At 45.3% G+C, this 25279-nt stretch overlaps 1 protein-coding gene across 2 annotated transcripts in view; it reads right to left on the reverse strand.

Annotated features, from left to right (window-relative positions):
- Positions 1 to 3108: 3108 nt before the first annotated feature.
- rspry1 (ring finger and SPRY domain containing 1) overlaps positions 3109 to 25279 on the reverse strand; it is a 78136-nt gene continuing 55965 nt past the window's right edge. For both annotated transcript variants that reach the window (XM_068049579.1, XM_068049578.1), the window contains 3 exons: positions 8938 to 9090; positions 8614 to 8718; positions 3109 to 4276 (listed from right to left, as the gene is read on the reverse strand). In XM_068049579.1, the coding sequence (XP_067905680.1) occupies positions 4180 to 4276; positions 8614 to 8718; positions 8938 to 9090 (355 nt within the window). In that variant the 3' untranslated portion in view covers positions 3109 to 4179. The remainder of the gene's footprint in view (positions 4277 to 8613; positions 8719 to 8937; positions 9091 to 25279) is intronic.

Below are 25279 nucleotides of genomic sequence, written 5' to 3' on the forward strand. Positions count from 1 at the left end.
TTCAAGAGGTGAGGTGAGAGTGACTGCCCTTGACATCAAGGCAGCATTTGACTGAGTATGGCATCAAGGAGCCCTACCAAAACTGAAGTCAATGGGAATCAGGGGGAAAAACGCTCCGCTGGTTGGAGTCATACATAGTGCAAAAGAAGATTGTTGTGGTTATTGGAGGTCAATCATCTGAGCTCCATGACATCACTGCAGGAGTTCCTCAGGGTAGTGTCCTAGGCCCAACCATCTTCAGCTGCTTCATCAATGACCTTCCTTCAATCATAAGGTCAGAAGTGGGGATGTTCACTGATGACTGCACAATGTTCAGCACCATTCGCAACTCCTCAGATACTGAGGCAGCCGTGTAGAAATACAGCAAGACTTGGACAATATCCAGGCTTGGACTGATAAGTGGCAAGTAACATTCACGCCACACAAGTGCCAGGCAATGACCATCTCCGACAAGAGAGAATACCATCACTGATTCTCCCACTATCAACATCCTAGGGCCTACCATTGACCAGAAACTGAACTGGAGTAGCCATATAAATACTGTGGCTAGAAGAGGTCAGAGGTTAGGAATCATGCAGCAAGTAACTCACCTCCTGACTCCCCAAAGCCTGTCCATCATGTACAAGGCACAAGTCAGGAGTGTGATGGAATACTCTCCACTTGCCTGGTTGGGTGCAGCTCCAACAACACTCAAGAAGCTCGACACCATCCAGGACAAAGCAGCCCGTTTGATTGGCACCCAATCCATAAACATTCACTCCCATCACGGAAACGCAGTGGCAGCAGTGTGTACCATCTACAAGATGCACTGCAGCACCTTCCAAACTCGCGAACTCTACCAACTAGAAGGACAAGGGCAGCAAGGGAACACCACCACCTGGAAGTTCCCCTCCAAGTCACACACCATCCTGACTTGGAACTATACCGCCGTTCCTTCACTGTCACTGGGTCAAAATCCTGGAACTCCCTTCCTAACAGCACTGTGGATGTACCTAACTCCTATGGACTGCAGTGGATCAAGAAGGCAGCTCACCACCACCTTCTCAAAGGCTGGCCTGGTCAGACTCCCACATCCCATGAATGAATAAAAAAAAAACACCTCCTGATACCAAATTTAGAACTTGCCCTGCACTACATAAAATTGTGGCTTCCGGTCCTCCGAAATCCATTTGGAACACACTGTTAACTGGAACACAGTCTATTCCTTTTTAATCATCTTATAAATCTCAATCAGATCACCACTTCTCTGAAGTGGAGAGTGTGTGGAAGGGACAGTGCTCACAGTGCCATCACAAATTGTGTTGAATGAAAACAATATTCAAAAATTTGTTCATGGGATGTAGGCATTGCTGAGAAGGCCAGCATTTATTGCCTATCCCTAATTGCCCTAGAAGTGGTGTTGAGCTGCCTTAAGCCACTGCAGTCAATGTGGTGTAGGTACACCCACAGTGCTGTTCAGAAGGGAGGTCTAGGATTTTCACCAAGTGACAGTGAAAGAACAGTGATAAAGTTCCAAGTCAGGATGGTGTGGTTTGAGAGGGGGAGGGGGGGAAGAAAGCAGGGGAGTTTGCAGATGGTGGTGTTCCCATACGTCTGCTGCCCTTGTCCATTTAAGTGGTAGAGGTCATGGGATTGGAAGTTGCTGCAGTGCATCTTTTAAGTGGTACACACTGCTGCCATTGTGTGCCAGCGGTGGAGGACTCAATGTTTAAAAGGCAGCAGATGGGGTGCTGATCAAGCAGGCTGCCTTGACTTGGATGGCATCAAGCTTTTTGAGTGTTGTTGGAGTTGTACTCATCCAGACAGAGTATTCCATCATACTCCTCAGTTAGAAAATAAGAAACAGGAGCAGGAGTAGGCCATTTGGCCCTTCAAGCTCTGCCATTCAATATGGTCATGGCTGATCTGATTTGTGGCCTTTTACTCCACTTTCCTGCCCGCCTTGTATGGTGGACAGGCTTTGGGGAGTCAGGTGAGTTACTCGCTGCAGAATTCCCAGCTTCTGACCTGCTCCTGTAGCCAGGGTTTATATGGCTGGTTCAGTCAAGTTTCCGGTCAATGGCAACCCCCAGAAGGTTGATGGTGAGGAATGCCGCAATGGTAATGCCCATGAATATCAAGGGAAGATGATCAGATTCTCTCTGGTTGGAGATGGTCATTGCCTGGCATTTTTGTGGCACAAATATTACTTGAGACTGTAAGTTACTTTCAGTCTCCAGTTGAAATTTTTCCTGAATGCAGTAACCGGTCCTCTCCCGGTCACATTGGAGCACAAATTCCAAGTCGCCTTGAAGGAATTCCAACATCACAAGCTTTTTTCACAAAAGTTTTGTAAGAGTAACGGAAAACAATATATTTCGAAATACTTGACAGTGATACCACCGGGAAGATAATTGTAACTACCCAACTGAAGGTTAATTTCTGCTTATAACAGGTTACATACAAAATATTCATTCTTATAAACAGTGAAAGTAAATCAGAATATTGTACATCTGTTTATAGTCAAAAATATGCAATGGGAAACTCAATGGTAATGTATTCTAAACACCAATGCATATACAGAATTGGATGTAAAAATGCCATTAATTTTACTTTGCTCTAATAAATGTCTTAAGTCTTTAACTGTGTTTTCTATATTCAAATTTTATTGTGCAATAATTTTCTGAAAGCACCAGTTGTTCTGGTGTTTCACAATGGACAAGAACGCCATCATCTGATTTTTTTTTGTACAGTGATGAATAGGAATGTAGTGAGACTTTGCAAAGTACTCCTGGTGCAGTACAATAAAGAGCAGCCATTTAAATTGGAATTGTCCAATAAAAAACAACCAAGCTAATCCAAAATGGCACACTGCTCCGTTTTCAAGCCCAATTATTCCTCCTGCTTCCAATAAATTTTCAGCAAAAGTTGCAATATCCCTTTCTTGCCCTGCATTTGAGAATCCTTTCAACCGTATTCAATATATCAGACAGTTTCATAATTCATTGCTCTAGCAAGTGCATTTCTAGTCTGATAAAATTAGGGGGAAAAAGCTCAAATCTGTTGCATTTGCCAAGTTTTGTAATGCAATCATTAAAGAAAATCATCTTGCATCAGTAAAACACACAGTTTCATTAAATAAATAAATTATAATTTTGCTATGCACAAGCCTTGGTTCTGTAGACAGATTACAAATGTTTTTGTGATCAACAAAACAAAACTTTAAAGTATATTGATTACCACAGATGTTTTCGGTTTAACAATGTTCAGTGTTCTTTGGATTAATCAGATCTCAAATTCTAACAATTAATTTGGCAAATCATGCAGTTTTGAGTAGTTCAGTCATCCATGTGTTATTTCTTCAGCAAAAGCTGATTGCTGCTCTTGTCACACTCCTGGGCCTTGTGGAACACTGTCTATGAAAGTAAACTTTTCTGCATATAGGTAACATTGGAAAGCTAAAATTTCTCTCATTATTCATGAACATTTTGCTTGATTTGCTGTTGTTGCATATATCCTTGGAGTCTTCTGTAGTCCTTCAGAGCTATTGATGGATTGGACAGTGTGCCAGACTGATGCTGAATGGAGAGAACAGTATGGAGAGTACAGTGTGGCGAGTACCACCACCTTTTAGTCAGAGTAAAAAAAAAGTAGATCCATTAATTCTTGAAACAAGCTGGAATTTGCATCTTTAAAAACTTAGGATTTTTTGTGCTCGAGGTGAGGGATGTTAAGTGCGAGGAATAGAACACTTCCCATTTCAGGTACCGAGATTCATGTCAAGCACTCTTGGGTCAGATATTTTATGTTTAGATGCAGAGCAATGTTTCTCTACATTGTCCCAATAATGTGCTTCACCCAACATTGTACCTCAAATCACCCTCCTAAGAGCACTCTACTGCAGCAGCATGACATTTTGTCATTTCCCACAAAGCCCAATCTGTGGCATCGGTGAGCGTACCAATTTAGTGCTAAAATGCAGCTAGATATGTGCTGTGGGTCCATGCACTCTAAGAACCTTGTTGAAACTGCCCAAACTTGTTCCATTGGAATCTATGACAAGTTAGCCCTTTTAGGTTCATGGACCGATGCTAGCATCCACACATTGCATTTTTGACGGCACATGTCCCAGCTGGAGCGTTTCATTTGTTAGCACTTGGTACTGATGTTGATCAAAACAGGTCTTAAAAGCAAGAGTGTTCAGGAAACATGTGAAATCAGCCTGACCCGGTTCTTTATTTCTTGACGACACAAGGGACAGGTGTCCAGCTGCAAGGCACATTCCATGCATAGGTCACTGGCAAAAAGACAGATGAGCAAAAGTTAAGATAAGCTTTTGTACTATTGTAGGGCTACACAATCATTCTAAAATTATACTATTCTCAATTAAAGCTGTCTAATTATAAATTAAATTGTAAATATACAACATGATCACAGAATAAAACATCACACTGCCCCAATGATTAGTGCCACTTTTTATCCCAGTCCAGCACAAATAAGAGTAGTGCAAGTTTGGGGAATCTGCAAGATCACTTTCCCAGTTATACTTTTAATAGATTTGTCTGGAGGTTTTCTCTAGAGATACTATCATAGAAGACATCAATGGGAAGCCCAGAGACTTCCTATGGCTCAAAGGCTACAAGAACTCTGGTTCAGCCAACAATTAATTGTACACGAACATTTACATGAAATGGATAGCATTCCACAGAGAGATGGATCACTTCATTAAGTTATACTACTGGTAATCTATTCAGGTCGTTATAGCTCATGTTCTTGGGATGAACACAGAGGTATAACTCAATTGTTAAGAACTCTTCTAGGGTTGTTTGAGTTACATTAGTCATCGGCTCTAACAGGACTAAAAGCTCGTCTTTTCAATGTTGCACAGGTACAAAATTTACATCCTCATCCAGCCAACCTGTCTGCAGGATGACGGACTGGATGGAGTCTTGGAGAACTGATGAGATTTTCTTTATAGTCCACTTAAGTGGTTAAATGTTCGATCACCACATATGAAGTTGACAACTGACAAAATAGGGCCTTTTAAAAAAAAAAAGGCTCCTATTACTCAATCCATCATTACTATTCATTTATCCCTGTATAGATCAGGTGCAATTTACTAGGCCAAGGAGCTACAGTTTATAGCTGAAGGGACTTTGCAGTCTTTATAGAATGGAGATGCTGTACACTAGGTCATCTTCCTTCATTTGATGACCTCCTTGGCATTTAATAAAATTAACTGCACCCTTATTTCTAAGGTTCAAACCCCACATCATTTCCTCTTTTATGTTATAAATGTGTGCGTCTGCTGAAAACAGTTTACAATAAAGTTCAAAGTTCAGGCATACATTTTATTAATTTTTCTATCAAACATCTCAAAATTCTTAATAGGCTCCCAAAGGAATTAAAGGAGGAATTACCAAGAGGAAACATTTCAAAAACCATGCTATACACAAGAGTTTTTATTTACACACATTATGTGAATGTGAAATGAATGTACAAAGTACACTGCAGTGCAGTAGATGGCAAGTCATTAAATGGCTTTTATTCTTTGGGAGGGGGAAAGAGAGTTGGCTAATAATTTTTTTAGTATCATTTTGAATGGAGAGTTGGTAAAGAGACACGAACTCCTGGCAAAATTGGGAAGGGGTTGGTTTTGTTTCTGGTGTATGCAGAGAGAAAATTGTACTGTAGATGTTGACAGAAGGCAATTCGCGATTTAGTGTTAAAATACATTAAAAAGGAGGTAAAGTGGTGTGAAGCTTTCAGCATTAGGCTTTGGTCCAAGCTGACAGAAATTTAATGTGCGTAGTGAGTGTATATCAACAGAATGCTTTTAAACAGTGTTTAAACTTAGAATTTTATCTGTTAAAAAGTAGGAAAGAAAATAATTGAGAAATAAGCTCTAGTATGAACTAGGTAGGCGTTGACAGAACATAGAATTGCATTTTATTATATTTGCAGCTAGTGATTATGTGGGAAGGAGTGATGCCATGTCACACCACATGGTTGGTCTTGGATTCTTAGCACATTTAAAAATCAGGAAATGTTTCAAAAATATTTGTTTTTAAGTTAATCAGAAGAACTGTAGGAAGATTACCTGAAAGTGAAGCAGTCCTCACAGATCAGCCATTATTTCCATTTTTTTTTTAAAAAAAGCAGTAGTTTGAGAAAAGATGTGATTTACAGATAAGCAGTGGAAGGAGAGCCCGGAGGAAAGGTGTTCGGGGCAGAGCAGCAAAGCGGCCCAAACCTAGAAAGCGCACGAGTGTCACATTGGCACGAAGGAAGGTGCTGACTGGCACTGATGAGGGCAATGGTCCCTTTGGGAAATGCAGGCAGAGCCAAGACCACAGTACCATGTTGCAGTGTGCCCCCATGTATACTCCCGGTGCCATGTGCTAGTGAATACAGAAATAGGGAGGCTAGTGCAGCTGAATGTGTGGCTGGAGAGATGGCTTTAGATTTCTGAGGCACTGGGACACTTGGAAGGATGATATAGCTCTTACTGAAATGTGACTTTAAGGACAGGAATAGCAACTCAATATTCCTGGTTTGCAGGATTTTCAGATGGGCTGGAGAGGGGAAATTCGCGATATTGGTTGAAGAGACAAATCACAGCTGTGAGGAGGGATGACATGCTAGAACTCACTGCCTGAAAAGGATGGTAGAGACAAACACTCATCACATTTAAAGGCGGCTGCGTTTGCTGACAATGCAACCACCAGGTGGCACAGTATTCACACATGCGCAAATACAGCCTCTTCCACTGAAATGTCACTGTCTGCGACGTTTAGACAGCTGCCAGGATTAAAGATGGTGCTGCTCAATTTATCACAAAAAAACAAAATTCAACCCGAAAATCCCCTTAATGGCTTCCAAAGCCGGATCCATCCACCCCCAACAGTTCCCTGCTCCCTCCTCCTGCCATTGCGCTTCCCTTTAATCGGTCCCTCCTGCGCCCGAGTTCTCGCCACTGGCAATTTGCTCCCCCCCCCACCCCCTTAACTCACTCTCGACCTCGCCACTGCTCTCCCCACCACACCCTCACCACCGACGAGCTCTGGGCTGCGGCGCTTCCCTCCTTTCAACCACTTGCACCCACGTTCACTCGTTCTCCTTGCGCTGCCTGAAGAAGCAAGGCGAGCTGCGAGGGGTGACGGGACGAAGTAGGAGCAAGCGGCTGAGAGGATGGAAGCGACGCAGCCTAGAGCCAGGCAGCTGAGGGTGAAGTGAGGGGGGGGCGGGGGGAAGTGGGAAGCGAGGAGCAGAGAACAATCGACAATCGGCAGGGAGCAGTGGCAAGGTCTTCAGCGAGCAGCTGGAAGTGGGGTGGGGTGGGGGGGAACGGGGAGGGGGGAAGCAGCCGGTGGGGAGGAGGGGGAGGAAACGTTGAGGCCTGGAGCGAATGGCCGAGGGGGGAGTGGGGCGGGAGCGAGTAGCGGAGTGGGAGGAAGCGGGTGGGGGGAGCGAGTGGCGGGGATCGATGCACAAAGACCAACCAGCGAGTGGGAGGTGCGGATATGTGATGACGTTTTCCCGCGCATGCGCCAATTAGTCCTGGCAATAGGTTGCGCATGCGCAGCATCTCACCGACAGCAAGAGACCATTTGCACAAGTGCGCAGCTTGGAGTGCTCTGATAACGTCAGCGGGCTGCTGCGTTGTCGGGAGTCACTTTGTTAAAAAAACAATTGTAACCTTCCAGGCTATAGACCGAGCTGTAAGGTAGGATTAGACTAAATAGCTCTTTTTTTTGGCTGGCATGGATAGGTGATGAGTATTTCTGTCACTACCATCCAGACCCCCACCGTCAGTGAAAAAAAATTTCAACTTTCCTCTAATCCTTCTATCAGTTACTTTAAATTTATGCCTGATGGTTATTGACCTGTTAAGGGAAACAGGCCCCTCTTATTCACTATCTAGGCCCCTCAATTAAGTCTCCCCTTAGCTTCTTCTGTTCCAAAGCAAATAACCCTAGCCTATCTGATCTTTCTTCATAATTAGTCATGTAAATTTATGACACAGAAGGATGCCATTTGCAGGGACTGGAACATTTCAAAGAGTCAGGAAGCACAAAAAATCTTGCCTATGCACTGAAGATTCATTGGTTTTGAAGTTCTTCCTAAAACTTGTGAACCTTTGAGGACCTTGATCTTTTATAACATATGATGCGTAAAATGAGTTCGCATTATTTTCCACTGCCACAAACACACCATACAAACATTTTCAGTCATGCTTTTTAATCCAGGGTAGGCAGTTACAAAACAAAGGGTCATTCTTGTACAACTCATACTGGTCACTGAGCAACAGATGTATGGTGACAGACACTATTTTGATAGGGCCCTCTTTTCTGGGAAAAGATAGGGATGGGGCAATTGCAGTCACTGCTTGGAACAGTGCAAAGAGCTATCATGAGGACAGAATCCAAAAGGTATGGGAAGTTATGAACATCTTCTCGATGAAAGGCAGTGTGTTTCAAATCTTTTTAAAAAACTGATGCAATAGTGCATACATCAGCAATTACATAGAATGGTGGCCTACGTCAGTAATATCCAATTTGCAAAGAAATTCTGACCATGGACAATCATTAAAACAAGTAGAGATGCTTTAGCTAAAACAAGACTACAACATACCTATGTCCACATGGTCTGAGTTCTGTATCAGCCATCTCATCACAGCAAAGTGTGCAGCAGTTTTCCCGTATGCTCACTTGCTTCAATAAAGCTAGACGTCTGTGCCTTAAACAAAACACAATTGGTAGTTTTATAAAATATTACACCAGACCTCTCAGTTCATTCACATTTCGAAGGATTACATCCATACATGCTTCGTAAGGAGGAACTAATGCATAAAAATACCTACTGGGTATTAAACTGATTTTTTTTTTTAAAAGAATGCCATAAGATCTTTAAATGTAGCATAGTGTAGCTTTTATGTTTGACATTGATTGCACTCACCTTGGAAGAATGATTTTTTCTTCTGGCGAGAGGGAGGCATATTCATTAAATGTGCTGAATTTGACTGCTGGAGAATACTTAAATGGTTTTGCTCCAAAATTAAATTCACACTGTTGATAAGACATGAAACTGGCAGCAGCAAAGAAGCCAGATCTGCAATTAAATAAAATTTTGAAAAATTGTAAATACAAAATCGCACTCCGTATTTGGCCTTACAATTTTGAAAATAGTTTTAGTAAAGATATCAAAACAGCAAAAAAGTATACTTTGTATATCTAAAACAGAAGTAGTGCCTTTTTAAAATGGCGATATTTGCATTTTGATGTCAACAGGACAGTGGCTCATTATGTTTAAGGAAAACAGGTGCTGACATCTTCACACAAGGGGACACAATTAGAATTTTTGATATCACCCAAAACCGTTGTAATTCTAGCTCTTCAGTGATCTGAAAGTCTTAAAACACTGGGGGAAATCTTTCAAGTTCAGATAGCTTGGACAGCCTACAACACTGGCTTATCTAGTAGAAAAGTAGTGGACTCCAGACCTAAGTTGTGAAGTAGTCATCCCACTACAGGATTTTAGACATATTCGACATTTTGTCTCTTCCCTGTCCTCAGTTTAGAAAGACATGTCTCTAATAATCTTTGTCATACCTATGTAACCTAAATTCCCTTTGTCCATTCCTGTGTGCATTTTGGTTGTCACTCTAGACTGAACTCATAACTTTATCAGTTTCTCCCCCTCAGTGTCTCTTGGGCCCTCCTCTGCACCATCCCATATGCTAGGTTTTATTCCTCCCCTCTTGGTTATTTTGCCCCCCTCCCACCAATCCCTCATCCTCTGCCATTGTCCCAGGTTTGAATCCCCCTTGAATAAGTCCACAACTATCCTGCATGCATCAGCATTCTGCAACTCCACTGACCCATTCTCTCCTCTCTCCGGCCTGCTTGCCCAATAGGACCAGAGAACTGTTAACTTACTTTCTGTTCTGCACGCTGAACCCATCACTGACTCTACAAGCGGATCAACTATCACCACCCTCTCCACATTCCCCTCCAGAATGGCCATACATTCCTGAACAAGGACCCTGCCATATTATAGAAAACTGCATTGATATCCTGACTGACAAACCTATCTCATTGGTTCGCCCCTAACTATCACCTCTCTGCCTTGTTACACTTTCAGTACCTGCCCAAATGTTGGTGCAGGTCATATTACAAATTCACATCCGATCTCTCCCCCTGCTTCTGACACCTTCTTCTTAGAGTACCTCACACCTCTGCTTCAAAAATCATCATTTACCTACCTACCTTTCTCACCAAGATATCCTTCCTCATCCTCCGCAATGAACAATTCCTCATCGTCATTTCAATCTACAAAAACTCAGCTTGCCATCTCACCACTGATTTCACAGTTCTCCCACCAATAGTCACAGACACAACAACTTGCATTTATATAGCACCTTTAAAAGTAGTAAAATGTCCCAAGACACTTCACAGGAGCATTAGCAAACAAAGTTTGACACCAAGCCACTTTCGGAGATATTAGGTAAGATAACCAAAAGCTTGGCCAAATAAATGGATTTTAAGAAGAGTCTTAAGTGGAGGGGTGGAGGTGTAAAGGGAGGGAATTCCAGTGCTTATGGCATAGCCGCTGAAAGCATGACTGCCAACAGTAGAGTAATTAAAGTCAGGAATGTGCAAGAACCAGAAATGGAGGAGCACAGAGATTGCAGAATGTTGTAGAGCTGGAAGAGGTTAGAGAGATAGGGAGGTGCGAGGCCATGGAGGGATTTGAAAACAAGTATGAGAAATGTAAAAATCAGGGCTTTGCTCAACCTAGAGCCAACATAGGTCAGTAAACACAGGGGTGATGGGTGAACGGGACTTGGAGAGAGCTAGGGCACGTGTAGCAGAGTTTTGAATGAGCTCAAGTCTTTGGATCACCTCAACCTTGCCATCTCATGTGGCCTCTGGACTCCCTGGGTCTCAGTCACAGACCAGTACACTTTTAATCACTGCCTTTTATTTGGATTCATCCATGGAATGTAAACATTCCAAGCATTTGATGCCCAGTGTTAATTGCCCTTGAGAAGGTGATGGAGAGCGGTCTTCTTGAGCCACTGCAGTCCACGTGGTGTAGGTACACCCACCCAGCTGCTAGGAAGGGAATTTCAGGATTTTGACCCAGTGAGAGTGAAAGAACAGTAATATACTTCTAAGTCAGGATGGTGTGCAGCTTGGAGGGGAACTTGCAGGGGCTGATGATCCCATACATTGGCTGGCAATGTTCTTCTAGGTAGTAGCGATTGCGGGTTTGGAAGGTGCTTTCGAAGGAGGCTTGGCGAGTTGCTGCAGCGCATCTTGTAGATGGCATGTTTAAAGGTGGTGGGTGGGGTGCCGATCAAATGGGCTACATTGTCCTGGATGGCGGATAGCTTCCTAATTGTTTTTGGAGCTGCACTCATCCAGGGAAGTGGAGAGTATTCCACAGGCTCCGACTTGTGCCTTGTCGATGGTGGACAGGCTTTGGGAGTCAAGCGAAGAGTTACTCGCTGCAGAATTCCCAGTTTCTGACCAGCTCTTGTAACCACAGTATTTAGATAGGAGCATAGGAGCCATTCAATTAGATCAAGGCTGATCATCTATCTCAATTCCACTTTACTGCATTACCCCCATATCCCTTGATGTCATTAGATTAAAGGCCTGCTCAGATCTGCAAAAAGAAAAACCCGACCTGAGCCTGACAGAACCACATCCCCCCTTTAATCATTTCCCACACCCGACCCGATCAGTTAACTTACCTTCCGTTTTTCATTTTCTTGCTGATCTGCACAAGCTTAAAATAGCAAAACCACCTTTCTAGTCCAAAAAATTAAATTAACAGTGGAGCCACTTACCTGTGATAGAGCGTGTCCGATCCGACCCGAGCCCAAATGCCGGACCCGGAAGTGCAACCCGACCCAACCCCAACAAGTCTTCGGGTCCGGGTTGGATAACAGGCCTTGACTCTAGATACCTATCGATTTCAATCTTGAAGATACTCAATGATTGAGTTTCCACAGCCCTCCAGGGGAAGAAAATTCCAAAGATTCACCACCCTCCAAGTGAAGAAATTCCTCTGCAGCCCAGTCTTAAATGGCCTGACCCTTATTCTAAGACTATGTCCTTTGGTTCTAGACTCAGCAGCCAAGGGAAACCTCCTATCTACATCCACCCTATAATGCCCTGGGAGAATTTTGTAAGTTTCAAGGAGATCACCTCTCATTCTTCAAAACCCTAGAGAATACAGGCCCAGTCTCCTCATAAGACAATTCCACCATCCCAGGGATTAGTCTGGTGAACCTCCGTTGCACTCCCTCCATGGCAAGTATATCCTTCCTTTGATGAGACGACCAAAACGGTGCACAATACTCCGGTGTGGTCTCACCAAGGCTCTATGCAATTGCAGCAAGACTTCTTTACTCCTGTACTCAAAACCCCTTGCAATGAAGCCAACATACCATTTGCCTTCCTAATTGCTTGCTGTACCTGCATGCTACCTTTTAGTGACTGAAGAACAAGGACACCCAAGTCCCTTTGGACATCAACACTTCCCAACCTCTCACCATTTAAGAAATACTTTGTCTGCTTTTTCCTACCAAACATCTGCCATGCTCTTGCCCATTCGCTTAGCCTGTCCAAGTCCACTTGAAGCCTCCTTGCATCCTCCTCACAATTTACATTCCCTAGTTTTCTGTCAACATCAAATTTGGAAATATTACATTTGGTCCCCATATCCAAATCATTTGTATAGATTGTGAACAGCTGTGGCCCCAGCACTGATCCTTGTGGTACACAACTAGTAACAACCTGCCATCCTGAGAATGACCCATTTATTCCTACTCTCTTTTTGTTAATCCAATTCTCGATCCATACCAGTATATTACCCCCACTCCCATGTGCTCTAATTTTGTTTATTAACCTCCTGTGAGGGATCTTACCAAAAGCCTTCTGAAAATCCAAATACACCACATCCACCGGGTCTTGTTTATCTTTGTTGCAAGTAACATCCTCAAAAAACTTCAACAGGTTTGTCAAACATGATTTCCCTTTCATAAATCCATGTTGACTCTGCCCAATTTTACAATTATTTTCTAAGTGTCCAGTTATCACATCATTTATAATAGATTCTAACATTTTTCCTACTAGTGACGTCAAACTAACAGGTCTGTAGTTCCCCATTTTCTCTCTCCCTCCCTTCTTAAATAGTGGGGTTACATTTGCTACCACCAATGCATCCATTATCTCTTTAGCCACCTCCATATAATACTACAAACCATATAATACTTTTTTAAATACGAGCTATTGCCTGTCCACGGACAAATCTATGTGTATTTTCCCAATCCGCCACAGCCAACTTGCCCCTCATTACTTCATAGTTTCCTTTGTTCAGATTTAAGACCCTAGTTTCAGAATGAACTAGATCACTTTCAAATTTAATGAAAATTCTATAATATTATGGGCACTATTTCGCAAAGGCTCCTTTATAGCAAAGTTATTAACTGGGCTGGCCCAGTTAAATTTCTGTTCAATGCCAGCCCCAGGATGTTGATAGTACACTAGCGCTTTGTCTTTCACACCATTAACACACCCTTTGCCTTTGCTCTGTGACCTTCTTGTCAGTTAATCTCTATGACCCTCTGCTCTATCAACACCTTCCCTTTTGTTACCTTTTGCCCCACTCCCACTTTATTTGCTTAAAGCCTATTACATTTCTAACCTTTGCCAGTTCTGATGAAAAGTCTGATTGACTGGCACCCCATCTACAAACTGATCGGAAACGTCAACTTTGCTTCTCTATCCACAGATGCTGCCAAACTTGAATATTTCCAGCATTTTTTGTTTTTATTTCAGATTTCCAGTATCTGCAGTATTTTGCTTTTATTTTAATGTTTAATTCACTGCCACTTCTCTTCCAGGGATACCGACCTTGAAGAAGTTCTGCTCTTCTCTCCGACAGGATTTTCGTTAGTCTCTTTTACCTTATTCACCTTCATTGATTTCTATTTCCCTCCTGGCGTTTGATAAAGTGTCTACCAAAACTCGTTTTCACAGCCACATCTCCTTCCTCAGCGACCGTCTACGGTTCAGTCATATTCCACATGGATTCCAACTGAAGTTTCATCCTTCACGTTTTGAGTTCACCCAGGATTACAGGTATCTCAGAGAAATACAATGTTCCTCTGACTGCTCTCTCGCCGCATCCTGAGATCCACACTCAGTGCCATGGGCCGTCACATGTATACACAGGATCCCTCTCCAGAAGCACTGCCTCACCTTATCTCAAAGCAGTTCTACTCTGCAGTTTCATTTCATCCTTCGTCTTATCCAATGCATTAACAAAAAACTATTTTCTTCCTTTTAGGTGTTAAGGAATGCAAGCTCCAGCAACTGATGGGGACTAATGCCCCTCCAGATCCTTCTTCCCCTTCACTTTCCTCTGACCCCATCCCTTGCTGTGTATTCACATTCTGTACTAAGCATTATCCTTTTTTTAAAAATTCATTCATGGGATGTGGGCGTTGCTGGCTATGCCAGCATTTATTGCCCATCCCTAATTGCCCTCGAGAAAGTGGTGGTGAGATGCCTTCTTGATCCGCTGCAGTCCATGTGAGGTAGGTACACCCATGGTGCTATTAGGAAGGGAGTTCCAGGATTTTGACCCAGCAACAGCGATATAGTTCCAAGTCAGGATGGTGTGTGATTTGGAGGGGAACTTGCAGATGGTGGTGTTCCCATACATTAGCTGCCCTTGTCCTTCTAGTTGGTAGAGGTCGCGGGTTTGGATGGTGCTGTCTAAGGAACCTTGGTGCATTGCTGCTGTGCATCTTATAGATGGTACACAATGCTGCCACTGTGCATCGGTGATGGAGGGAGTGAACATTTGTGGATGGGGTGCCTATCAAGCGGGCTGCTTTGTCCTGGATGCTGTCGAGCTTCTTGAGTGTTGTTGGAGCTGTATCCATCCACGCAAGTGGAGAGTATTCCATCACACTCCTGACTTGTGCCTTGTACATGGTGGACAGGCATTGGGGAGTCAGGATGTTGAATTACTCGCCGCGGGATTCTGAGCCTCTGACCTGCTCTTGTAGCCACGGTATTTATATGGCTACTCCATTTCAGTTTCTGGTCAATGGTAGGCCCTAGGATGTTGATAGTGGGGGATTCAGCAATGGTAATTGAATGTCATGGGGAGATGGTTAGATTCTCTTGTTGGAGATGGTCATTGCCTAGCACTTGTGTGGCACGAATGTTACTTGCTACTGATCAGCCCAAGCCTGGATATTGTCCAGATCTTGCTGCATTTCTACTCAGACTGCTTCAGTATCGGAGGAGTCGCGAATGGTGCTGAATATCGTGCAGTGAACATCACCACTTCTGACCTGATGATTGAAGGAAGGTCATTGATGAAGCAGCTGAAGCTAGTTGGGCCTAGGACATGACCCTGAGGAACTCCTGCAGTGATGCCCTGGAGCGGAGGGGATTGACATCCAACAACCACAACCATCTTCCTTTGTGCTAGGTATGACTCCAATCAGCGGAGAGTTTTCCCCCGATTTCCATTGACTTCAGTTTTGCTAGGGCTCCTTGATGTCATTGTCAGTCAAATGCTGCCTTGATGTCAAGTGCAATCACTCTCATCTCACCTCGCGTTCAACTCTTTTGTTCAGGTTTGCACCAAGGCTGTAATGAGGTCAGGAGCTGAGTGTCACTGAGCAGGTTATTGCTAAGCAAGTGCCGCTTGATGGCACTGTTGATGACACCTTCCATCACTTTATTGATGATTGAGAGTAGACTGATAAGGCCTTTATTGACTGGGTTGGACTTGTCCTGCTTTTTGTGTACAAGACATACCTGGGCAATTTTCCACATTGCCGGGTCGATGCCAGTGTTGTAGCTGTACTGGAACAGCTTGGCTAGGGGCGCGGCAAGTTCTGGAGTACAAATCTTCAGTGCTATTGCCAGAATATTGTCAAAGCCCATAGCCTTTGCAGTATCTAATGCCATCAGTCGTTTCTTGAGATCTCGTGGAGTGAATCGAATTGGCTGAAGTCTGGCATCTGTGATACTGGGGACTTCAGGAGGACACAGAGATGGATCATCAACACGGCACTTCTGGCTGAAGATTGTTGCATATGCTTCAGCCTTATCTTTCGCACTGATGTGCTGGGCTCCCCCATCATTGAGGATGGGGATATTTATGGAGCCACCTCCTCCCAGTTCATTGTTTAATTGTCCACCACCATTCATGGTTGGATGTGGCAGGACTGCAGAGCTTAGATCTGATCTGTTGGTTTTGGGATTGCTTAGCTCTATCTATCTTAAGCTGTTTACACAGTTTGGCATGCAAGCAGTTCTGTGTTGTAGCTTCACCAGGTTGACACCTCATTTTGAGGTATGCCTGGTGCTGCTCCTGGCATGCCCTCCTGCACTCTTCATTGAACCAGGTGTTGGGTCTCTTGGCTTGATGGTAATGGTAGAGTGGGGGATATGCTGGGCCATGAGGTTATAGATTGTGGTTGAGTACTGTTATGCTGCGGCTGATGACCCACAGCTCCTCATGGATGCCCAGTTTTGCATTGCTAGATCTGTTCTAAATCTATCCCATTTAGCAAGGTGGTAGTGCCACACCATACGACGGAGGGTATCCTCAATGTGAAGGTGGGACTTTGTCTCCACAAGGACTGTGCGGTGGTCACTCGTACCAATACTGTCATGGACAGATGCATCTGCGGCAGGCAGATTGTTGAGGACGAGATCAAGTATGTTTTGCCCTCTTGTTGGTTCCCTCACCACCTGCCGCAGACCCAGTCGAGCAGCTATGTCCTTTAGGATTCAGCCAGCTCGGTCAGTAGTGATGCTACCGAGCCACTCTTGGTGATGGACATTGAAGTTCCCCACCCAGAGTACATTCTGCGCCCTTGCCACATTCAGTGCTTCCTCCAAGTGGTGCTCAACATGGAGTACTGACATCAGCTGAGGGAGGGCGGTAGGTGGTAATCAGCAGGAGGTTTCCTTGCCCATGTTTGACCTGATGCCATGAGAATTCATGGGGTCCGGAGTCCATGTTGAGGACTCCAAGGGCACCACCCTCCCGACTGTATACCACTGTGCCGCCACCTCTGCTGGTTCTGTCCTGCCGGTGGGACAGGACATACCTGGGGACAGTGATGGCAGCATCTGGGACATTGTCTGTGAGGTATGATTCCGTGACTATGACTCTGTCAAGTTGTTGCTTGACTAGTCTGTGTGACAGCTCTCCCAACTTTGACACAAGCCCCAGATGTCAGTAAGGAGGACTTTGCAGGGTTGACAGAGCTAGGTTTGCCGTTATCGTTGAGCGTGCCTTGGTCGATGCAGAGTGGTCCGTCCAGTTTCATTCTTTTTTATTGACTTCGTAGCGGTTAGATACAACTGAGTGGCTTGCTAGGCCATTTCAGAGGGTAGATAAGAGTCAACCACATTGCTGTGAGTCTGGATTCACATGTCGGCCAGACCAGGTAAGGACAGCAGATTTCCTTCCCTAAAAGGACACGAGTGAACCAGATGGGTTTTTACAACAATCGACAATGGTTTCATGGCCATCATTAGACTAGCTTTAAATTAAAGATTTATTAATTGAATTCAAATTTCACCTTCTGCTCTGGTAGGATTCGAACCCATGTCCCCAGAGCAATACCCATGGTCTCTGCATTACTAGTCCAGCGACCATACCACTATGCCACTGCCTCAATGAATTTTGCACTCTGAATTACGTTGAGCTCCTCTTCCATTGCCTCTGGGCTCACTTCTTTGGCCAGGAGTCCTCCCCCAGACCAGCAGACCCATTCACCTGCCTCCAGCATTGTCCCTGCACCTGGACCCCTCACTCTGGCCTCTTACCCACTGTTGATCTTTTCATTGAAAATTGTTGGCAAGACATCAGCCATCTCAATTTCTCTGCTCCCCTCACTTACTCTAACCTGTCTCCCTCTGAACTTGATGCATTCCGTTCTCTTGGGTCTAACCCCGACATTGTGATCAAACCTGCAGACAAGGGTGGTGCTGTTGTCTGGCGTACCGACCTTTACCTTGCGCCAACTCTCACACACTTCTTTCTCCCTTCGTCTGGACCATGACACCATCACCGAACATCAAGCTACTGTCAACAGGACTGTCAGTGACCTCATCTCCTCTGAAGATCTTCCCTCTACAGCTTCCAACCTCATAGTCCCTCAACCCCAGATAGCCTGCTTCTACCTCCTTCCTAAAATCCACAAGCAGGACTGTCCCAGCAGACCCATCATTTCAGCCTGTTCCTGCCCCAATGAATTTATTTCTTCCTAGCTTGACTCTCTTTTCTCCCCTGGTCCAGTCTCTTCCCACCTACATCCGTGACTCTTCTGACGCCCTAAGGTCATTTTGACAATTTCCAGTTACCTGGCCCTAACCGCCTCCTCTTCACTATGGAAGCCCAATCTCTCTACACCTTCATCCTCCACCAGGACGGTTTGAGGGCTCTCCGCTTCTTCCTTGAACAGGGGCCCAACCAGTCCCAATCCACCACCACCCTCCTCCGCCTGGCTGAACTCGTTCTCACATTGAACTTCTCCTTCAGCTCCACTCACTTCCTTCAAGTAAAAGGTGTTGCTATGGGTACCCACATCGGTCCTAGTTATGCCGGTCTTTTTGTGGGAAATGTCAAACATTCCTTGTTCCAATCCTACTCAGGCCCCTTCTCAACTTTTTCCGGTACACTGATGACTGTATTGGTGCAGTTTCCTGCTCCTGCCCCGAACTGGAAAACTTTACTTCCAATTTCCACCCTTCTCATCTTTACACGACCCATCTCCGACACTTCCCTTCCTCGACTTCTCTGTCTCCATCTCTGGGGATAGGCTGTCTATGAATATTCATTATAACCCCGCCAACTCCCACAACTACCTCGACTACACTTCACACCCTGCCTCCTGTAAGGACTCCATTCCATTCTCCCAGTTTCTCCGGCTCCGACGCATCTGCTCTGATGATGCAACCATGCGCGACAGCGCTTCGGATATGTCTTCCTTTTTCCTCAACTGAGATTCCCCCCCTACTGTGGTTGACAGGGCCCTCAACCGTGTCCAGCCCATTTCCCGCACCTCTACCCTCACACCTTCCCCTCCCTCCCAGAACGGAGGCAGGGTTCCCTTTGTCCTCACTTTCCACCCCACCAGCCTCCACATCCAAAGGAACATCCTCCGCCACCGTGATGCCATTACCAAACGCATCTTCCCCTCCCATCAGCATTCCGAAGGGATCGTTCCCTCTGCAACACCCTGGTCCACTCCTCCATTACCCCTGACACCTCATCCTCTTCCCATGCTATCACAGGAGGTGTAATACCTGCCCTTTTACCTCCTCTCTCCTCACTATCTAAGACCCCCAGCACTCCTTTCAAGTGAAGCTGTCATTTACTTGTACGTGGTTCAATTTGGTATAATGTATTCGCTGCTCACAACGCGGTCTGCTCTACACTGGGGACACCAAACGCAGATTGGGTGACTGCTTTGTGGAACACCTTCGCTCAGTCTGAAAACATGACCCCAAGCTTCCTGTCGCTTGCCATTTCAACACACCCCCCTGCTCTCATGCCCACATCTGTGTCCTGGGCTTGCTGCAGTGTTCCAGTGAACATCAACGCAAGTTCGAGGAATAGCATCTCATTTACCGATTAGGCACACTACAAGACTGAACACGGAGTTCAATAATTTCAGATCATGACTGGCTCCCCACTTTTTATTTATTTTTAAAAAAATTTTAGTTTGTTTCATCTTTCATTTTTTTTTATCATGTGCCTGCCAACTTTTTTTTTAATGTTTGTGCTTTTGGCCAGGGCTGTTCATTATTCTCTCATTTAACACCCTCTCTTCACTAACACTTTGTCTTTCACCGCACCATTAACACACCCTTTGCCTTTGCTCCATGACCTTCTTGTCAGTTATTCACCGTGACCCTCTGTCCTACCAACACCTTCCCTTTTGTTATTTTTTGCCCCACCCCGGCTTTATTTGCTTAAAACCCACTACATTTCTAACCTTTGCCAGTTCTGATGAAAGGTCACTGACCTGAAATGTTTATTCTGCTTCTCTCCACAGAACCCAAGCTGAGCAGGTTATTGCTATGTAACTGTCACTTGATAGCATTGTCAAAGACACCTTCCATCACTTTGCTTTTGATTGCGAGTAGACTGATGGGGCAATAATTGACTGGATTGGACTTGTCCTGCTTTTTGTGGACAAGGCATACTTGGGCAATTTTCCACTTTGTTGTTAGATGCCAGTGTTGTAGCTGTACTGGAACAGCTTGGCTCGGGGCACAACTAGTTCTGGAGCACAAGTTTTCAATACCACAACTGGGGAGTTGTCAGGGTTCCTAGCCTTTGTTGTATCCAGAGCACTGAACCGTTTCTTGATATCATGCGGAATTAATTGAATTAGCTGAGGATTGGCATCTGTGCTGGTGGGGTCACAGGAGGAGGCAGAGATGAATCATCCACTCAGCACTTCTGGCTGAAGATGGTGGCAAATGCTTCAGCCTTGTCTTTTGCACGAATGTACTGGGCTTCCCCAGTCATTGATGGGGATGTTTGTGAAGCCTCTTCCTTCAGTTAGTTGTTTAATTGCCCACTACCATTCATGGCTGATGCGGAAGGACTGCAGAGCTTTGATCTGATCCATCGGTTGTGGGATTGCTTAGTTCTGTCCATCGCATGCTGTGTCTGCTGTTTAGTCCTGTGTTGTAGCTTCACCAGGTTGACACCCCATTTTTAGGTATGGCTGGTGCTGCTCCTGGCATGCTGTCTCATAATGCTCATTGAAGCAGCGCATGATGGTAATGGTAGAGCGAGGGATATGCTGAACCATGAAGTTACAGATATTGGTTGAATAGAATTCTGCTGCTGCTGATTGCCCACAGCACCTCATTGATGTCCAGTTTTCAGTTGCTAGATCTTTTCTGAATCTAAAATGGTGGTAGTCCCACATAATAGAGGGTGTCCTCAGTGTGAAGACAGGACATCACCAAAAGGATTGCGCGGTGGGCAATACAGTCATGGACAGATGCATCTGCGACAGGCAGATTGGTGAGGGGGAGGTCAAGTAGGTTTTCCCACAATCTGTCGCAGACCAGTCTGGCAGATACGTCCTTTAAGACTCAGCCAGCTGGTCAGTAGTGGTGATCATGAAACCATTGTCGATTGTTGTGAAAACCCATGGTTTCACTAATGTCCTTTCGGGAAGAAAATCTGCTGTCCTTACCTAGTCTGGCCTACATGTGACTCCTACATAGGGTTGACTCTCTGAAATGGCCGAGCAACCACCCAGTTAATTCAAACAGCTACAAAGTCTGAAGAAAAGGAATTAAACCAGACGGACCACTCGGTAACAACCTAAGTACTGGAAACGACAACAGCAAACCCAGCCCTGTTGACCCTGCAAAGTCCTCCTTACCAACATCTGGGGGAATTGTGCCAAAGTTGGGACAGCTGTCCCACAGACTAGTCAAGCAACAACCGGACAGTCATACTCACGTAATCATACCTTGCAGACATTGTCCCAGACACTACCATCACCATCCCTGGGTACGTCCTGTTCCACCAGCAGGACAGACCCAGAGGTGGCAGCACAGTGGTATAGAGTCAGGAGGGAGTTGCCCTGGGAGTCAACATTGACTCTGGATCCCATGAAGTCTCATGGCATCAGGTCAAACATGCACAAGGAAACCTCCTGCTGAGTACCACCTACCGCACCCCTCCCCCCCACTCAGCTGATGAATTAGTGCTTCTCCATGTTGAACACAAATTGGAAGCAGCACGGAGGGTAGCAAGGGCACAAAATGTACTCTGGATGGGGGATTTCAACGTCCATCACCAAGGGTGGCTCAGTAGCACCACTACTGACCGAGCCCTAAAGGACATAGCTACTAGACTGGTCTGTGGCAGGTGGCGAGGGTTACTAAAAGAGGCAAAATCTGCTGCACCTCATCCTCACCAATATACCTGTCGTAGATGCATCTGTCCGTGAGAGTATTGGTAGGAATGACCACTGCACAGTCCTTGTGCAGACGAAATCCCGTGTTCACACTGAGGATGCCCACCATTGTGTTGTGTGGCACTACCACCATGCTAAATGGGATAGGTTTTGAACAGATCCAGCAACTCAAAACTGGGCATCAATGATGCGCTGTGGGCCATCAGCAGCAGCAGAATTGATTTCCACCACAATCTGTAACCTCATGGCCCGGCATATCCCCCACTCTACCATTACCATTAAGCTGGGGGACCAACCCTTGTTCAATGAAGCGTGCAGGAGGGCATGCCAGGAACAGCACCAGGGATACCTAAAAATGAGGTGTCAGCCTGGTGAAGCTACAACACAAGACTACTTGCATGCCAAACAGGGGAAGCAGCATGCAATAGACAGGGCTGAGCAATCCCCCAACCAACAGCTCTGCAGTCCTGCCACATCCAGTCGTGAAGGGTGCTGGACAGTTAAACAACTGATAAGAGGAGGAGGCTCCACAAAAATCCCCATCCTCAACGATGGGGGAGCACCGCACACCAGTGCAAAAGACAAGGCTGAAGTATTTGCATCTAACTTCAGCCAGAAGTGCCAAGTGGATGACCCATCTCAGCTTCCTCCTGAGGTCCCCAGCATCACAGATGCTAGGCTTCAGCCAATCCAATTCACTCCACGCGATATCAAGAAACGGCTGAAGACACTGGATACTGCTAAGGCCATCGGCCCTAACAATATTCCAACAATAGTACTGAAGACTTGTGCTCCAGCACTAGCTGCTCCCCTAGCCAAGTTGTTCCAGTACAGCTATAACACTATCAACCCAGCAAAGTGGAAAATTGCCCAGGTATATCCTGTGCACAAAAAGCAGGACAAATCCAACCCGGCCAATTACTGCCCAGTTTACTCCTGATCATCAGTAAAGTGATGGAAGGGGTCACCAACAGTGCTATCAGGCTACACTTGCTCAGCAATAACCTGCTCACCGATGCACAGTTTGGGTTCCGCCAGGGCCACTTAGCTCCTGTCCTCATTTATAGCCTTGGTCCAAACATGGAGAAAAGAGCTGAACTCCAGAGGTAAGAGAAGAGTGACTGTCCTTGACATCAAGGCAGCATTTGACAGAGTACGGTATCAAGGAGCCATAGCAAAACTGGAGTCAATGGGAAATCAGGGAAAACTCTCCACTGATTGGAGTCATACCTAGCACAATGGAAGATGGTTGTGGTTGTTGGAGTTCAATTGTCTCAGTCCCAGGAGATAACTGCAGGAATTCCTCAGGTCAGTGTCCGAGGCCCAACCATCTTCAGTTGCTTCAATGACCTTCCCTCCATCATAAGGTCAGAAGTGTGGATGTTCGCTGATGATTGCACAATGTTCAGCACCATTTGCGACTCCTCAGGTACTGAAGCAACTCATGTCCACATGCAGCAAGACTTGGACAACATCCAAGCTTGGGCTGATAACTGGCAAGTACATTCACACCATACAAGTGCCAAGCAATGACCATCTCCAAGAGAGAATCTAACCATCTCCCCTTGGCATTCAGTGGCATTACCATTGCTGAATCCCCCCACTATCAACATCCTGGGGGTCACCATTGACCAGAAACTGAACTGGACCAGCCACATAAAGATTGTGGCTACAAGAGCAGGTCACAGGCTGGGAATTATGCAGCGAGTAACTCACCTCCTGACTCCCCAATGCCTGCCACCATCTACAGGGCACAAGTCAGGAGTGTGATGGAATACTCTCCACTTGCCTGGATGAGTGCAGCTCCAACAACACTCAAGTAGCTCGACACTATCCAGGACAAAACAGCCTGCTTGATTGGTACCCCGTCCACCACCTTCAACATTCACTCCCTCCACCACCGTCATACAGTGCCAGCAATACATACCATCTACAAGATGCACTGCAGCAACTCACCAAGGCTCCTTTGCCAGCACTTTCCAAGACCTCTACCACCTAGAAGGACAAGCGCAGCAGAAGCATGGGAACACCATCACCTGCAAGTTCCCCTCTACGCCACACACCATTCTGATTTGGAACTATATTCCGTTCCTTCACTGTAGCTGGGTCAAAATCCTGGAATTCCCTTCCCAAGCACAGTTGGTGTACCTACACCTCAAGAACTGCAGTGGTTCAAGACAGCAGCTCACCACCATCTTCTCAAGGGCAATTAGGGATGGGCAATAAATGCTGGCATAGCCAGTGACACCCATATTCCCCAAATGAATAACAAAAAGTAAGCAGGTAGCAAGAGCTGGAATGGGGTCTACTCAAGACAAAGAATATCATAAGCTTAGTGGCGCAGGGCAAGGCTAATATACAATGAATACTTTCTATCAGTGTTCATTAAGGAAGTGGAATCTGACAAAATAAATCGTTAGAGGTGGAGAGAGTAAAGGCAATGGATAGGCTCAAAGTTGGGGGAGGGGGGGGGGGGCACGGGGGAAGTGTACTAAAAGGCTGGCTCCGCTGAGGGTAGATAAGTCACCTGGTCTGGGTGGCTTGCATCCCTGGTTGCTAAAGGAAGCGGGGTTGGAGATAGCAGAAGGACTTGCCATAATCTTCCAATCCTCCCTAGATACAGGAGAAGTGCCAGAGGATTGGACAATGGGAAACGTGACCCCCTTATACAAGAAGGGGTGCAAGGACAATCCTTGCAACTACAGGGCAGTTAGTTTATCAGTGGTGGGTAAGGTTTTAGAAACAATAATCAGGGTAAAAAAAAAAATCAACACACTCTTGAAGAGGTTCGAGTTAATTGAGGATAGCCAGCACGGATTTGTGAAAAACAGATCATGCTTGACTAAACTAATTGAATTTTTTGATGAAGTAAGAGAAGGTTGAGAAAGTGTTTGAGAAGGTACAACATAAAAGGCTGGTTAACAAAATGCAGGCTCATGGAATAGGAGGGTCAGTATTCAATTGGATAAAAAATTTGCTTAAGACAAACGACGAGTTGTAGTAAATGGTTGCTTTTCAGACTGGAGGATGTAGACAGTGATGTTCCTCAAGGGTCAGTGTTGGGACCTTTTTTTGCTATATATAAATGACTTGGATCTTGGAATACAGAGGTGAATCTCAAAATTTGCCGATGACACCAAACAGTAAGGATGAAATGAACCACCTACAACAGGACATAGATAGGCTAGCAGAATGGGCAGTGGTGGCAGATAGAATTTAACACTGATAAGTGTGAGGTGATGCATTTGGCAGAAGGAATAGGGAGAGGCAATATATACTTAATGGCACCGT

This window comes from Heterodontus francisci, chromosome 17 (assembly GCF_036365525.1).
Source record: "Heterodontus francisci isolate sHetFra1 chromosome 17, sHetFra1.hap1, whole genome shotgun sequence".
NCBI lineage: Eukaryota > Metazoa > Chordata > Chondrichthyes > Heterodontiformes > Heterodontidae > Heterodontus > Heterodontus francisci.